Source organism: Eurosta solidaginis, chromosome 2 (genome assembly GCF_040869045.1).
Source record: "Eurosta solidaginis isolate ZX-2024a chromosome 2, ASM4086904v1, whole genome shotgun sequence".
Taxonomy (NCBI): Eukaryota; Metazoa; Arthropoda; class Insecta; order Diptera; family Tephritidae; genus Eurosta; species Eurosta solidaginis.
In genome coordinates, this window is record NC_090320.1 from 43,469,371 (window position 1) to 43,487,358 (window position 17,988).

The 17,988-nt window shown below is 34.4% G+C and overlaps 1 protein-coding gene across 5 annotated transcripts in view; it reads left to right on the forward strand.

The window, feature by feature from the left end:
• stai (stathmin) overlaps positions 1-17,988 on the forward strand; it is a 547,461-nt gene that overhangs the window by 302,717 nt on the left and 226,756 nt on the right. For 3 of the 5 annotated variants that reach the window (XM_067765148.1, XM_067765151.1, XM_067765149.1), the window contains one exon: positions 15,216-15,299. The exons of the other annotated variants lie outside the window; for them this stretch is intronic. In XM_067765148.1, coding sequence (XP_067621249.1) covers positions 15,216-15,299 — 84 coding nt within the window. The remainder of the gene's footprint in view (positions 1-15,215; positions 15,300-17,988) is intronic. 5 annotated transcript variants of the gene reach the window in all.

Sequence of the window (17,988 nt, forward strand, 5' to 3'; positions counted from 1 at the left end):
ACTCAACAATTACGCATTTTACACTGTCGCATTTGACGGCTCAACAGCTTCGCTCCTAAATGATTCTTCAAAACTTTTCTTACAACAACCGTTAAACTCCAAAAACATTACACAGTTCTAACTTACGAAAAGGCATCATACTGCGACCAGCCGCTGTTAAGCTCATTTACCTTTTCTAAAGCTAATTTTGTATTTGTTTTTCCTTTAAATATTCTTGATAAAAAGGTATTTCCTGTCTGTATCGTTTTTGTTGAAAGACACTCCAACATTTTTGAATTTTTAGACTTCTACACCTTTATTATTAAGCTAAGTTAACCTTTCATAAATAGCAGATAATTATGTTTGTCCGCCTCCCTCATTGTTTTAATTAATTGCTTTGAATTTGCTGAAACGTTAAATTGTTTCGCAGGCGTTCATGCTAATGATTATGTTGGCGATAGTTGCTTCAACGCAAATTGCAATTGTGTTATGTTATAAATATTTGAAATTCTTTTTTTTTTTTTTTGTATCATGCAAATTTCCCTGTATCTACTGGAGTCAGCTTAAATCTTGATTGCTTTAGATGCAAAAATGAACTGAACAGCTGCTTCCAAGTATCTGTGGAAAATTACGAAATTGTTTTTGGCCAGAGTAATGCATTGACAGTGAAAGTTTTGTACGCTGCAAAGTATCCTAAATTGCAACAGTCGCCGCAAAGCGATTGCTCCTTTTCCTTTTGCTTGACATCGCGTCGAGAATCAATCAAATCAAGGTACTAGGCTCCGTAAAGGAGAGGGTCAGTAAGGTTCGGCAAACTGTCGGAAGTTATTTTGGGTTTTCAAATGTACAGAAACAGTTCCGTTTCGGGGAGGTTCACACGCAGCCTATTGGAGTCTGCCGACACCGCGAAATGTCCTAATGTAATGTTTTCATAAGATCGCCAATGCCTTGTAAAAATTAAACTTAAAAATAGTGACAATATTTTTCTTTGCGCAACTATTTTTTTTTTTTTTTTTGTTTTATGGACGTTGTGGCAGCGCGCTGCCCTCAAGTGGCCCAATGAAAGCAGACTGTTCACGCGATCGATGTATATATATATATATAACTTGTTTTTTTTTTGTGTTTTTGTTTTTGTCGAGTCTTTGATGGGCAGAAGTTTGTCAAGCGTCGCGATCTGAGACTGCTAAGATACAGAAGAAATTTCATCAGCCAAGCGTAATACTTAAAGAGAACAGAAGCAAACGTATTATACATTAATAATTAAGAGAGGTGAGAACAATCTTTTTTATAGATAAAAGGGAGTCAGAGCTATCAAATGTGTTTGAGTGAGAGTTATAATCTTGGCAGAAACGCTGAAAAGGTTCATTTTGTTCGAAATTCGTTCTGCATTGTTTCAGCAGAAGAGGTTTAAGGTGTCTCGATGTCGGAGAGGGAAAGAAAAGTCGCAAGAAAATACCAGCTAAGTAGCAATTAAATCAGTGAAGGGCGTCAATTTCTCGAGAGTGCTTTGTTAAGTTCACAAAGCACCTAAAAATGAGCGAACATTTTTATTTTCGCAGCCAATTAGCGCCTAATAGGCAACAAAATACCAGGGATTTTCATTTTAATCAGAGAAGTGTAACTCAGTTTTTACGAAGCTGCTTTCCTAACTGCACATGAACTGCGCGAAGCACCTAAAAAAAAGCACAAAAAATAGTCACAACATTTTTCTTTTCGCAACTATTTAGCACAAAATACGCGATAAAATACCAGCTGAGTCGAATTTCGATCAGTATAATTTAAGTGAGTTTTTACAAGAAAGCTTCGCCAACTTCACGTGAACTTGACGAAGTACCATAAAAAAGCACTCAGAAAAGCACGGCTAATTTTTCTTCTTCGCAAATAATTTGCACATAATTTGAGACAAAATACCGACCTATTAAGTTTTTGATCCGCTGAAGGTGCTTCGCTAACTTCACGTTCATAATTTTTGTGCAACGGAGACAGCCCAGAGAGAATGGTAATGCTTCCATTGAGTATTATGCAGAATACCTCGAATAATATGTAGTTGAGCATGACCAGCGTGTAGGAATGTCATTGATACCTCTAAGAGTTTACTCGGGAAGTATTCTACTATGAAGAAATATCTTTATTCTATAAAACAAAAGCTTTAAAAAATTACGTATAGTGCTGGCGTTGAGGGCCCCGTAAACGAATATATTTTATGACGGCACAAAATTGGTTGCGCAGGTTTACAAAATATCAATAGATTTATGAAAATAGAAACGCTGCCAACAGATGCTTTCAGGCATCACTTAAATGTAACAAAACAAAAAGCTTCACATACAGCAGTGAAAAGAAAAACAGTAGTAGCATTTTTTTTTAATTTCGCCTATCTTTTCTCTTGTCTCATAGAAAAAATTAGAAATTAGAAAAAATGTCTTAGAAAAAATTTCTATTAATTTTGTAACTGAAAAAAAGCAAACCAATCTCATAAACTTTTTAGAAATTTTTGACATATTATTTGCTTGTTTGTAGTATGCCAAATAATAGCAGAATTTAGTTTAGAATAACAAAGTACAAGTTATAGTTTTCTCTAAAAAAGCATTGCTTTTTGAAAACATTTTTCCGAGGGTGTTTCCTAGTTTTTTCCATATAAAAAATTGCATATTTTGTATAGAGGAAAATGAAAAACACGCCTCGAAGAAAAAATTTGTCAAAAAACAATGCTAATTTTAAATGACCTATAACATGTACTTTGTTGCTCTATAATTGATTGGACTTTAAAACTGCGTACTCAAATAAGTTCAGAGAGCTCCGAATAAAAACTTCGAATTTTTTGTAAAAGTGTTTCGAATTTTTTCGGAAACTTTTTCGTGCTTGGTTTGTATACCTTCAGTTACAAAATTCATCGAAGTTTCTTTCTTATAGAAAAAAACTAAAAATAATAATAATTTATTTGACGAAGTTTGATAAATATTACGACTGCAATTTTTTCGGAAACTTTTTCGTGCTTGGTTTGTATACCTTCAGTTACAAAATTCATCGAAGTTTCTTTCTTATAGAAAAAATCTAAAAATAATAATAATTTATTTGACGAAGTTTGATAAATATTACGACTGCAATTTTTCTGTTCGCTGCTGTATGATCGCAATGTCGGCGCTGTAACCACGTAAGCTATTCAAATCCATTTCTAGGACACCACAAATGTGTTCTCAATAAGAATTCAATGTTATTGTTATTATATAACCGAAAAGAAAAACCTTTAAAAGTCATGACTGCTGAAACGGCCACAAAATATTCACAAAGAAGAGTCCAATGACTTGTAAATGTTGAATAAAAGTGCTAAAATAGATACGAAAAAAGCTTTTCTAATGCTTGCTTACTTCATTGGTTATGCATTTCATATCTTTGTCCTTCAAATTTGATTCAATGGTTCCAGCTAAATGTATGTAATATTATTTAATAGCTTCGAAGGTTTCTTAACTGTGAACATATTTTCATATGCTTGCAGATGTCTTCATAAAAGGGAATACAATTACTTCTATTTAATATAACTGATATTATCTTACTGATTTGAAATATAAAACCAACTGCATACAAATAATTCGGAAAATTTGTATGTGGAGGTTAACTGCCAAAAGGTATTCAATAAAAAAAAAAATCAGTAAAAGACCTAATTTTCCATTTTTTTACCAGTTTAATTAAAAAAATATTTTTTTAAGTAATCCCTCCCGTAATTCTACCATATCGAGTGGAATATCATTTGTATTTCGGCTGCCTGTAAAAAAACACCCAATCTAAGAATTTGTTTTAAGAATTTTTTTTCAAAAACATAAACTAGACGATTATTCCAATTTTCAGCTTTTATACATGCCTCCCAAAAGTATGCACAACCTTGAAAACATCGTAAAACTAAAATACTCAAGTGTTGATTCTTTTATTCTTGTGCCATGAAAAACTTTACTTTTGTAGTAGAAAAAATCCATTTCGTTCAGTTTAAAAGAATAAACTCACACTTTGCATATAGAGATCCTAAAAGTATGCAAATATGAAGTAGTCTACTCAATTTCCTAGCCAATCACCCGCATGCTTACACTGTCAACATAGATTTTTTTTTACAACAAATCTATTAACGGTTTCACGGTTTATACAATTACTTATACCGATGCCGAGGCCACTGAGCTCACAAGCCTGGAATTATGCAATGTAGAATGCTTACTTAAGCATGTTGCGGGTAGCGGCCACAAAATAGAAAGCGCTGTGTGTTTGGTTAAGTAAAATAAACAAACAAAGCCAACAAAGCAAAATACATATATAAAAAAAAATGTAAAAATATGCAAAAGTTTGCTAAAAAAATAAACCTCTCACACCCACAACCCACAGTTAGAGCGCGTTCTTCTGTAGCATGGTACCAGGTGTAGATTGACGAAACCAAAATTTCATACAAATTTTGCATTTTTTAATTTTCACGGCTTAAGCAAGCGCGTTTTGTACTACATTTAAAAGCTGGCTGCCTGTCATGTCGAGCAGCGCAAGGATAATAACTAAGTCTGTAAAATAAAAGCAAAAATTGTGTAAGTAGAAAAATGGTAAAATAAATAAGTACATTAATCGATACAGATAAAACGTTAATCAGGATTAACTGTCTGATACGGAATTAAGATTAATGAAAAATAGACACAAATATGTATAAAGAAACAAAATAAAAACTAAAAACAATTAAACATTTTTCTTTCAAATAATTAAAAAGATAAGTGAAGAGAAGAAAAGTTTCAACGACAAAAAATTTCGACCATTTAAAAAAAAAATTATTTAACATATTTCTAAAAAATAAAACCAATGTTGAAAACAACAGTTTATTAATAAAAAAAAGTTTTTTTAAATACCATTTCTAGGAATTTAAAAAAAAAATATAATCATAATTTATCCACAAAAAAAGTGGCATGCGTCCGTAGCTTTTGTTTTTAAATTAGTCACAGCAAGAGTAACGCCAATGAAAACGCCATCAACAGAAATCCTATAAAATTAATAAAAAGCAAAGAAAAAAATTTTAAAATATCATATCCACACAATTAGGAATAAACTACATACATACAGAGTATATGTGCATACATGGTGATCAAAAGAAATAGAAACATAAAGGCAACTCTTAGAGATCAATTGTACAGCAAACAACGGGACATTCATATGGCTGAGCAGCTAAGGGCATCTGCCTTTGCACTGATATGAATGTTGGAGATTCGAGTTCAATGCTCAGCTCCCGAAAAACTAGCTGGGCCCGTATTACGTGTTACGATCAATGACTGAAAACTATTTTCACTCAGGCTATAACTATGCATCTGTCAAACTATTTCTAAAAATTATAAAAAGTTATGGATCTTACGTGTACTATGTGCCGCTAGTTCGCATATGGCATTAATCCGATTCACCATTTCAGAGCTATTGTTATTTAAAAAATTAGTTTCGATCACGGATCGTAACACGTAATACGGACCCTGATGAAGAAGTGAAATTCAGAAACATATCCTAGTAACCATCGCCGTTTGTAAACTTACACTCTAATACAAAACTCTAATATCAACAAAATTAAAAAAAATGAAATTAAAACAATAAACAAATTAAAACAATAAACAAATTATTTCGATACTATGATAATTTGCGGAGAAACGGGCAGCTTAAATAGAAATTGAAAAAAAACAGCAATTATTTTTGTATAAAGTTGTACAAAGTGTTTTAAAAATTAGAAAACAAAAAAAAAAAAATTATCAAGTTAAAAGAAATTTCTAACATTTTTCCAATAAAACAACTTAATAAAAATTAAATTTCTTCACACGAAAAAAAAACATAAATATTGCCACTCATTTATTTATTTATTTAAATTAAGAAAAATAAATAGAAATCTAAAAAAGTTTTTAAAAAAAAAAATTTTATTAAAAACGAAAGAAAAACTAATGTTTTAAAATTTATTTCTGTTTTGATTTAAAGTTTTTAAAAAATTAAAAAAGGAAATTCATAAAAGTTCAAAATTTTAAATTTAAGAAAAATTCTATGAAAGTGAATAAATAAGTAAATTAAAAAATTACAATGAGATTATAGAATTATACAAAAATGTACTTGAGCCGCTGCCCTACTTCTGCATGGAGGAATAAACTACTGCATTAGAACCTGGATTGAGTGTTACCATCATAAACCCCAACAATTCTCTTCAATCCTTACGAACTAACTGAGACGATTATGAACCGTTAATTTTTGAGGGAAATTTCGGTTACTTCTCGACAATCACTGGAGTTAATTAAAGATTAGAGGAAGGTTAGATAACTACCTCTGTTCTCAAATCTCTAATGTTTAAAGACGACTCGTGAAACACTGGAGAAACATAGCGTTCTCAAACAAAATGGTGGCTTATTATCAAATTGAGAAAAATTATAGTTCTCCAAACGCAATCTAATGTATTTCTCTAATGAAATTCTAATGTGAGTTGGTTTCTCGAGTCGAGATTACACTAGTTATCTAACGTGCCTACATAAAAGTTCTCTAGCGTTAAAGACTGTGCTTGCTGGGATATTGCGATGTTCAACATTTTTGTCTTAATCCGTAAATATGTCGTCTGAAAGGTTCGTATATGCAACGTAGTTGATGTGGATTAGTATTTACGTATTTCCACGCTTTTAGTGTTGTGTTGTTCTCTACCCCTGACCGTTGAGTGCGACGGGTAGCAATTTCAATATTTATAGATAAATTATGCAAACCATGGCAATTTTCCTAGCACAACGAGTGTTTGTTTATGGATTTGTGTACTAACATTTTAAAGTATCAGCGTCGGTGTGCTGCGTGTTTTTAAGTTTGTATGGTGCATGCAACATTGTGATAACGACAAAAAGTACCACCCATCCATATATTTTTTACTACACAAGTCATTGGCCAATTTGAATATACCGCTTTTGTGTGGTTATTAAGGACACCTGAGTAGAGAAAATAAAATCAATTTGATGGTCAGTAAAATTTGAACAGGAAAAGAGCATCCTCTATTTAAATGAAGTTATGCCTGGGCGGCCACCGTGGTGTGATGGTAGCGTGCTCCGCCTATCACACCGTATGCCCTGGGTTCAACTCCCGGGAAAAGCAACATCAAAATTTTAGAAATAAGATTTTTCAATTAGAAGAAATTTTTCTAAGCGGGGTCGCCCCTCGGCAGTGTCTGGCAAGCGCTCCGATTGTATTTCTGCCATGAAAAGCTCTCAGTGAAAACTCATCTGCCTTGCAGATGCCGTTCGGAGTCGGCATAAAACATGTAGGTCCCGTCCGGCCAATTTGTAGGGAAAAATCAAGAGGAGCACGACGCAAACTGGAAGAGAAGCTCGGCCTTAGATCTCTTCGGAGGTTAAAGCGCCTTACATTTATTTATTTTTTATGCCTGGACTTGACGTACATTTCTTTTGGAGCAACAGTAAATTCATTCAGTGCAGTACATTTCCTTCATAATATTGTTTGTTAGTAATTTACGCTGGAGTAAGTTTATGTTGTTGGTTTTATTCCCTGCTTCTAAATCAAGTTGTTTACATATAATGATAATGATATTGCGTTTATTTATGCAAAAAGTTTTATGTAAACTTAATAACTAATGTTTACTTTAGCGAAGTTGATAGTTCATTACTTTGATTACGGAGAGCTGGTGGTGTGGTGTTTTGCCACTTCGAAGTAGGTTTATTAAAGTTATAACGACATAAATATATGTTCCGGAAAAATATCTTAATAATAGATACGTGAGGCACAGACATTATTTACAATAGATCGCCATTCCTTTTTGGCTGCCCTCAAACAACCAACATAAAAAGCATCGTTGAGATTAGGGATGAGTGGTTCTTTTCGATATTCAAACTAATTGATTAAAATGGAGACCGGAAAATACAAGGTCAACAAAATACCCGCTGACACACTATAAACTGATCGTTTTGAGGATCTTCTTCAGGTTCAAAAAAATGGCTAAGAAATTATTGACCAGTAAAAGCTCTGCAAACAGCGCCACAGCCTACTTTGCTCCGAAATTTAAGTTAGAAACCACCCTAGGCTTTCTCAAATAAAAATTGGGCAAGACTTCAAGAAGCCTTCGAACTGCTTATAAAATTAGCTCCTTATTTCTGACAAGTTAACTTAAAAAAAGATTTATGAGAATAAAGAAAGGAAATTTATAAAATTAAAGTTTTTAGTCAACATTATTCCGCACGCTGGTTAGAAACTAGCCTAAACGAAATTGCAATGGCCTTCAAACTGTTTATGAAATTTAAAATGGAGACATTTTTGTGTACACATTTTTTCTTATCTCTTCCAAACTCAAACGAGTAAAATGCTAAAACTAATCTGGATCTTGCATTCATTCTTCCGCAATTGAAACTACCGTGACTTTCTTAAAAGGCTTTAGAACTGTTAGAAGAGAGGCTCTTAAACTGTTAGTGGGTTTCTTCCCCAGGAGCTTTTCACAATACAGTATCTTAAACAGTGATATCTGGCAATATTCACGTTGAATGCAACGAAAGGCCCGGTTCTTAGCTCCTGAATTTATATCTTCTAAATAAAAGAAGCGCTTATCTCAGGTCGTAAGGTTGAATTCCATAAAGTGGTGAAAGAAACAATATCTACATGGAACTGTGTTAACCTTGTTGCGCGCCCCAGGAAAATGTGGTATAGCACTGCTGGAATCTTTTAAGCAGAAATTTCAAGTGTTATTACTTCCTTTTTCTCACACTTATAGTGCGAAGTTTTAATTCGTAACTTACTTAATTGGTACTTAACCGATTAATCGGCTATGACCGTCCAACAAGGCGCGCAAGTCGCTTCTACGCTATGCTAACTGATGCCAATTTGTCACACCAAAGGAATTTAAATCGTTTTCCGACTTGTCCTTCCAGCTGTGTGGGGCCGCCCTCTTCCTCTGCTTCAATAGGTGGTTTGCGATAAAATACTTTCTTAGCCGGAGCGTCATCTTTCACTCGCATGACATTACCTAGTCAGCGTAGCCGCTGCGTTTTAATTCGCTGTACAATGTTAATGTCTGCGCAATGCTCGTACAGCTCATCATCAAATTTTCTTCGGTACTCGCCATAGCCAACGCGTAGAGGTTGGTAAATCTTTCGAAGAAGTTTTCTCTCGAACACTCTCAGAGTCGCCTCATATGATGTTGTCATGGTCCATGCTTTTGCACCATATAGCAGGACGGGTACGATAAGTGACTTGTAGAGTATGATTTTCGTTCCCCGAGAGGGGACTTTACTTTTCAAAAGTTCTTAAACCCAGTGTAATTTGCCTCATATTACTGTACTGAGGAGTTCGCTGTAGGTATTAATACATCGTTTTCGCTAACTAGTATATTCTGCACCCACTGTTCCTATTTTATCTAAAAGTTAGTTTCTTATAGCGGCCTCGTTAGTTATCATATAAGTTAGCTTCAAAATATTTTGAATATCATATGCGCCTGAAAGTATGTGACACGTGAGCTCATGTATGCAACAAAGCTGTCGGAATGGCAGGTTTATATAGACATTTGCAATTTCTTAGGTAATTAGAATGTTGAAACTGTCGTCTTCATGAGCGTTCGCTACTCTTCATCTTTTGTAAGTTTATTCCATGAAACATATTAGAATTGAACCAAACATAATTAGGCAAAAACTTGTCTAATAATCTACTCCTCGTATCAAATATAGATTTGCTAATAATTTATACCTTTGCCACTTTTTCCTTGTACTGATTCACAAAAAAAAAAAAAATCAGCAAAATTTAACTCATTTACAATATTGCTATGTCAATCTGTGCCATATCATGGCATAACACTTTTTTCCATTTATGCGCGCAAAAATTAACTAAAAAGTTTTTAAAATGAAATATTGCATTCATAATGAGCCAAGCTATGAAGGAAAGTGAGTTAAAATTTTTGTTCGAGAACAGGCAGCTGTCTAAGGTGTGTGCCTAAATGTATGCAACAAGGTTTATGCAAAAACTTTCTATACACAGCTTACACATTTTTAATGAGTTTATTTTGCAAAGTTGTTGAAATAAAAAATGCTTGCAGGCGAAATGTGCATGCAAATTTCGCAAGAATTTAAAAAAGAAAACTGCCTAAAAAATAAAAAAATGCAAGCATGCTAAAAACTTAGTGCCTGAAAGTATGCAGACAATTTAGCATAAAATAAAGGGGTTATTAAAAATTATATTTCATGAGTAGCGATTTATATTTAGGATTGTGATGTCTTATTATTATTATTATTTTTTTTTTGTAGTAAAAATAGAACTTCAACTTAAAAAGCGCTTTAAGACATATTTTTAACCTATCCTAAAAGTATGCTACATTTAAGCACTAAATCGCAGCCGATATAAATATATATTTTAAATTAAATTCTTGCACATCTGTGCTCTAGTAATAAATGTACTAAATGCATGTACTGTATAAACAACACTAATGCCTAGTGTGTACGTACCTTTCTATAGAAATTTATTACAGAAATAAATAGCTTGTGCTTAAAGAGAGAAAAATTTCATTATTTTCAACAGATTAATGTTTCTTTGCTGCTGTTGTATTATGCATTTTTCTTTCATTTATTTCACGAACAGGCAGGAGGCATCTCAATTATTTTGTTTTTACTTTTGTTGTTCTTGCTGTTTTTTTTTAACAAATATTTCCTGTGCCATTGTTTTTACTCAGAAAAGTGGAAACCCAGTTTCTGTATGCCTTTATTTTAATTTTTATTTTATTTTTTTTTTTTTTTTCAAGTTATATCATCCTCAACATGTTTTTTGCCTTTAGGTTGCTTTTTTTTATATAATAGCTGAAGAGGCAAACAAAAATTGAGACTCGTTATTCCTGTTGCTGCTCCTGTTTCGTCCACAGAATGAATGTAGCCAGAAATTTGTATTGGCCTGTAATAGTGATGTGCGATGTTGGGTACTCAAATAGCCGCTGTTGTCTAGTTCAGTTTTAAAGGTAAGGTGTCTGCCCCGAAGTATAGGCAGGAGACTTACATACTTAAAACTGGTCTAGATTTTAAGTGGCTTTCAAACTGCTCATGAAATTTAAAAATCTTTGTCTTCGAACTTTTTTCTATCTTATAGGTTAAGGATTTTAGCTTCATCCCAGTAAAAAATGTATAAGAAAACATTTTAAATTATTGTAACAGACCAGTAAAAGCTCTGTGAGCTCAAAGTCGACTTTATCTAAATTTTGGTTAGAAATCAGCCCATTACAATGATTATGGAAATGGAAAAAATTGCCTTTGTTTTCTCCAAACTTCTTTTTTTATCATATTCTATTCAGAAACCTAACTATCGTGACTGCCTTAGATGGCTTTAAGACTGGCAGAAAGAGGCTTTAAACTTTTAGCAAATATGAGTTTAACTTCTTCCTCCAATACATCTACAAGAAAAATAACAAAATTCGCACACGTCGATCATTACTAGGAAATGTTACCAGGAAACACTATTTGGTACATATGTTTACTAAATGTGTTTATTCCAAATTGTGTGGAATATTTTCAGGCGCTATTCGACAGAACTTAAGTACATTGGATTTTTAAAAGTCCGCTATTGATGCAATTTTTTCTTTTCACTATTATATCAAACTATATTTGCTTCGTCTCGTTTTGAGTAGAATGATCTATGTCTATGTGACAGTAGGGCATAGCAGCCGTTGAAGTACTTGTTTCAACATTTCATCAAAGGAACCACAAGGAAGTGATAAATTCTTTATATCTCCTAGACGTCACTGCATCAGAGATCAATCGTTGTAATTCCCTAGATTTGATCAATTAAAAATACCCTGTTGAAATACAATTAATAAGTTTAGGTAGAAGCGGTCGAGCTTAGTTCAAAGGTTCCGGTCTCATTGATGTGAGGCCAATTTTGCCTGAACATCCCACTTGTGCGCTCCAGTGCACACCTAGAAGTATTTACAAGATTTCGGGCAGTTAAATCCACTCGTTCTCTGATTCGGACATTGGCCCAACAATAAACGAAGCGTTTCGGTACGCCAATTCAATTAGAAGACAATTTTTCTAAGCGGGGTCGCCCCTCGGCAGTGTTTGGCAAGCACTCCGAGTGTATTTCTGCCATGAAAAGCGCTCAGTGAAAACTCATCTGCCTCGCAGGTGCCGTTCGGAGTCGGCATTAAACAAGTAGGTCCCGTCTCGCCAATTTGTAGGAAAAATTAAAAAAGATCACGACGCAAATTGGAAGAGAAGCTCGGCCTAAAATCTCTTCGGAGGTTATCGCGCCTTACAAGTAAGTAAGTATATTACTTAATAAAGATCTTTCTTTTCTTCTAAAAGCGATTTTAAATGTAAAAAACACTCCCAGATTCTTCTAGGGAGTGGTGCCCGCATGACAGGCCCTGACCGGATTTTAATCTGAATCGTACCGGTGCTCAAAAGCTACTGAAATGAATCTAGCCATTGAAACTTTTATACAGTTTTGGGAACCATATTTCGTTTTTGAGAGCAAGTTACTTTGTCTGAATCTTTCTTCAGGCCTTATGTTCTTCTAAAAACCCGATGAACAGTTCCGTTTCCACGGTTTTTGCGTCACTAATATAAATATACAATGGTAAAAGTTAAATTTGTTGTATATTCATATACCTACATACATAACTAAAGACACAAGGTACTTGTTTGACTGTTTCGTTCGATGTTGATGAGATTGATGTGTGTTGAGAAGCAAGCGCGTTGAATATTCGTGTTCTTTATGAAAAATTGTCTGCCGTTATTGGCAGGGGTGAGTGTTTCAGTATTTTTTACTGTTATATTCAGTGCCATCAGGTGTGAAGTTTTAATCCTGCTAAACGAATTACTAAAGTGCATTGCTATTTAGTATGAAAGGTTCATCAATTTAAGTTTTACTCTCCTCATGGTTCGAAAAAGTTCGATTGTTTAATATATTCATTTCTCTTATTTATGTTGAAAGGTTAGGCAGTAGTTATTTCTGTTTCCTTACTAGTTTCCAATTCGTTGTTTCTTTCGTGTTAAAAAAGATCAATAATAAACGTATATTTCACAACCTGTCAGCCTATTGTATTGGTATTCCTACCATGGCACCGAAGATCCTGGGTTCACACCCCGGGCAAAGCAACAACAAAATTTTAGAAACAAGTTTTTTCAATTAGAAGAAAGTTCTCCTAAGCGGGGTCGAGAAGATCGGCCTAAAATCTATTGGGCAACCCTAGCCACCCATATCAGTCTTATTTTAAATAATAAATTTTTAAGTATTTCGCTTAAAGAATTTTTCAGCGAAAAACATCTTGTTTTAGCTTGGGATCTTAGGTTTCAGGCAATCAGCTTTGCATTATAGTTTTTCAAGTTATCCTTTTGTGGCTTACGAAGATCCGATGTTATAATGATTTTTAATCACGGTAGTCGCGTCATGCACTGGAACGGTCTGGATTTATATCCGCTCGATGACTGGCTCTCTGATTGAAATTTCCGAAAACTTCGTGACGAAAAAGGCGTAGGATTATTTTATGCTGTTTTTCGAAGATAATGAACGCGTGGTAACATAAAAAGAGCCTGGTAAAATCGATGGGCCTACTCGGGCGCCAAGACCGGAGGCGTGTCTGTCCTATATGTATATTGTTTTCTATAGGTAATGCACTCGCGTTAACATCAGATAACATCAGATAGGCCTGATTATATCCAGAACTATTCCGTGTTCACTAAAGTTCAATCGATAGTCCTACTCCGCCACCATTTGCTCTCTCCATTCTCGTAGCATTGGATGTGCCCGATTGTATTTATTTGTGAACCGTATACTTCCCACGAAAATCCAATATCTTCCCTTTTATTCGATTTGGTTTCAGGCTCCTTTCGTAGCGCTTCAGACCTTTCCAGCAATAAAACGGTACATCGTAAGCGTGCGCTCGACGGATTGTACTCATGAAGCCCTGTTCGTCTTGATCTCGTTGATAAGTGTTTCCTTTTAGTTTTGATTTTTTTTTTCAAAGAAATGATCGCTTGGCAGACATTCGAATGGCTTTTTCAATGTCAGACCGAATCGTTCAAGAACTTCTCCGTCCACCTTTTCTATCAGTTGTAATGTCCGCGCGGTGTTTTTTTTACATAAAACGCCTTGCCTTAAAAAAAATGTTATCGGAAAAGAAACATGCTGGACGTTTGTAAGTTCAAAGTCCCTGCTCGGGTACCACTTAGAACAAATTTGTCCCGGTTGAACTCTTAAATAATCATATAACTTATCTGATTGGGTTGTATGCTCGTTTAGTAGCTCTCCAGGTGTTTTCAGCAAGCAAGCCCAAATACTCAAGATAGGTTATAACGTATGTGTGGCGCTTTTTAAAATATCAAGCCTTACCTTATAAGTTCCGATCTAAGTCGATTCAATGCAAATGGCGAACGTGCATTACTCCCGCCCTACAAACGAAAAATATTTGAACAAAAAAACCAGTTGATTAAAAAGGATACATACATAAAAAAATTTCAATAGTTATATGATTTGTTGTTGAAAAAAGTTTATTCTGTTACTACAAAGCTTTTCATTCGTTCAATTTATTTACCTGTACTCGTGCAAAGTGTGGATATTTCAAACTCAACGTTTGAATGTAAAACATACAAGTTAAGTAAGCTTTTAAATTACAATATCTGTATATATACTTTTGTATATCACTATGAAGCTGTGAGTTTGGTACAATGCATGTTTGTTCGAGAATATGAATTGTGTATTGTCAATTCGATGTTTCCGCACAGAGCAAAAATAAATATGTGCAAGTTGAATGTAAAGAGTTAAATTGACATTTGGAGAAGTGATTGATTTTTTGTAACTCTTGCATTCTCGTTTATGAACGAATTTATATTTGTACTTTGCTTGGCTTAACAACAGGATATTTGTTTCATATCCTTTAAAAAAGTGCTTATAGTATATTAAGTTTTTGAGTTGCTATAAATGCTCTCTCTCCGTTATTGAAGTCAATAATTAAAACTTTTTGTTGGTCTTTTTGCAAAGTTAAGTTACTGATTTAGGTCAATAGGAATGGATACAAATTTAAGATGGATAGGATCACTAAAGCGATGGAATCTCTAGGATCTTATTTTCGCATATCGACGAATGGTTTTTGCATACAAACAACACAATTTATAAGCTGCAGAAATGCACTGAAATTAATAAAAAATATATATTTTTTCTACTATAAATTTATCTTAAATTTTTCTTCAAAAAATGCTTGCCAAATGGATTACACTGTTTAAAAAATAAAATATTTTCGAAAACAGTATCACGGAGATCGGCACCCATTAAGAAGAACAATAAAATACGCTCAAAACAGCCACGTCTTTCCAAGAAAGTGAAATTTATAAGTAAGTATAACAAATTTGTTTTTAAGTAAATGTAGAATATTTTCTTTTATAAAAATCAGGGATAAGTACCAATAACTTTAGTTATTTCCTTGCCAAAATATATTTACGCAACGAAAGAAAAATAAAAATATTCTTTAAACCTGAATACTACGCATTATTTGTTTACATTCAAAATTTTTGATAGCCTGAGGTGAACTTTTTGCAACAAGTTTTACGTAATCATGATTTATACTACGAGTTATTGCATCACATAAATAGTAAGATTTTGGTTTTTGGGAAGCTCTAACCCTGATACTGGGCCAAAGCAAAATACCACCAATTGAGGTTTGAGATAACTTAAAAAATATTGCGGCCGAAGGTTATTTATTACTGAATTGTTTAAAGAGCAGAGCTGTGTATACTTAGAAGAGCGATGCGAGCCACCGTGAGCCAACAGCAGCTACAGGATATCACACCTGTACTAACTATGTTGGTTTTCAGAACAATTAATTGTTTCTATAAAATTAGAGCTTACTTCATGAAATCCAGCTGCCGCTTGTTATTCGTTACTGAACGAAGAACAGAGGAGAGCTAAACATACTTGGAAGAGTGATGCGAGTCAACAGCAATGAAACGATGTCAATATTGTATTAATTACTGAACGAAGAGCAGAGTAGAGCCAAACATAATTGGGAGAGTGATGCGAGCCAACAGCAATGAAACGATGTCGATATTTTATTAATTACTAGGATCCAACACGAGTGAGCTCTTATCGTAATTTTGGTCGAAAACTTGTTCTTTTTTTGAAGCGAAGACTGAAGGTTATCCTGATAAGCTATATTAAACTACGGTGAACCTCAGTGATGCTGCTACGAGCTAGAGCAGGCCAATTGCCCGACTAGCATGACGCACTTAGAAAATGTGTTACAGTTAAAAGAGAATGTATTGTTTCGAAATGAAAATAAACTAACAATAGAGCAAGGTTAGATTTATACCTAGTTAAGATGACAATGCGAACATTTATTTTATTAGGGAGTGTTATGATATTAAGTGAACCAATCCACGAACGTCACTACGTCTCATTTTGAAATTCGTTTCAGAGAACAATATAACTTATAAATGCGTCGAATTGAAATTAGGTAGCGCCGAGAAGAGCTAATATATATAAGCCATCCCGAGCTAAAACCCCGTAAAAATTTACTGCACTACATTCATATTCCCGGAAATTGATATCGGACCAGAGCTGAGTAGTAATGATTACTTTAGGTATTCTATTACCGTCGATTTCCCATTACTTGTACTTGAGGAAAGTAATCAATTCCTTTCCTCCACAGCAAAGGAATTGATTATATTTCAATTCCTAAAAAAAATACCAAAAGTAATTTCGTTTTTTTGAGGCTCTAGTACAAACAATTTTTTTGTTTGTAATTGAAAACAAATATTTTGTTCAAATGTAATTTCTGCCCCAGTACTTTCGAAAGGAATTGCAAATGGAATTGAAAATTTTCCAATTACATTACAAGGAATGCCAAAAGTAATTAATAATTTCCCATTCCTGAAAGGAATTGCAAAAATAATTGAAAAATTCTTAGTGTAAACAAGTAAGGAAGGCTAAGTTCGGGTGTAACCGAACATTACGTACTCAGTTGAGAGCTGTGGGGACAAAGTAAGGGAAATCACCATGTTGTAAAAGGAATCTAGGGTAACCCTGGAATATGCTTGTATGACATGTGTATCAAATGGAAGGTATTAAAGAGTATTTTAAGAGGAAGTGGGCCATAGATCTATAGATGGACGCCATTTAGTGATTTCGCCATAAAGGTGGACCAGGCCTGACTTGAGAATTTGTTTGTACGATATGGGTATCAAATGAAAGGTGTTAATGAGTATTTTAAAAGGGAGTGGGCCTTAGTTCTATCGGTGGACGCCTTTTCGGAATATCGTTATAAAAGTGGACCTGGGTTGACTCTAGAATGCGTTTGTACAATATGGGTGTCAAACGAAAAGTGTAATAAGTGTTTTAAAAGGGAGTGGGCCTTTGTTCTATGGGTGGACGCCTTTTCGGGATATCGCCATAAACGTGGACCAGGGGTGACTCTAGAATGCGTTTGTACAATATGGGTATCAAACGAAAGGTGCTAATGAGTATTTTAAAAAGGTGTGGGCCTTAGTTCTATAGGTAGACGCCTTTTCGAGATATCGCCATAAAGGTGGACCAGGGGTGACTCTAGAATTTGTTTGTACGATATGGGTATCAAATGAAAGGTGTTAATGAGTATTTTAAAAGGGCGTGGGTCTTAGTTCTATAGGTGGACACCTTTTCGAGATATCTCCATAAAGGTAGACCAGGGGTGACTCTAGAATTTATTTGTACAATATGGGTATCCAATGAAAAGTGTTAATGAGTATTTTAAAAGGGAGTGGGCCTTAGTTCTATAGGTGGATGCCTTTTCGAGATATCGCCATAAAGGTGGGCCAGGGGTGACTCTAGAACTTTTGTGTACGATATGGGTATCAAATGAAAGGTGTTAATGAGTATTTTAAAAGGGTGTGGGCCTTAGTTCTATAGGTGGCCGCCTTTTCGAGATATCGCCTGGAACCAGGGGTGACTCTAGAATTTGTTTGTACGATATGGGTATCAAATGAAAGGTGTTAATGAGTATTTTAAAAGGGCGTGGGCCTTAGTTCTATAGGTGGATGCCTTTTCGAG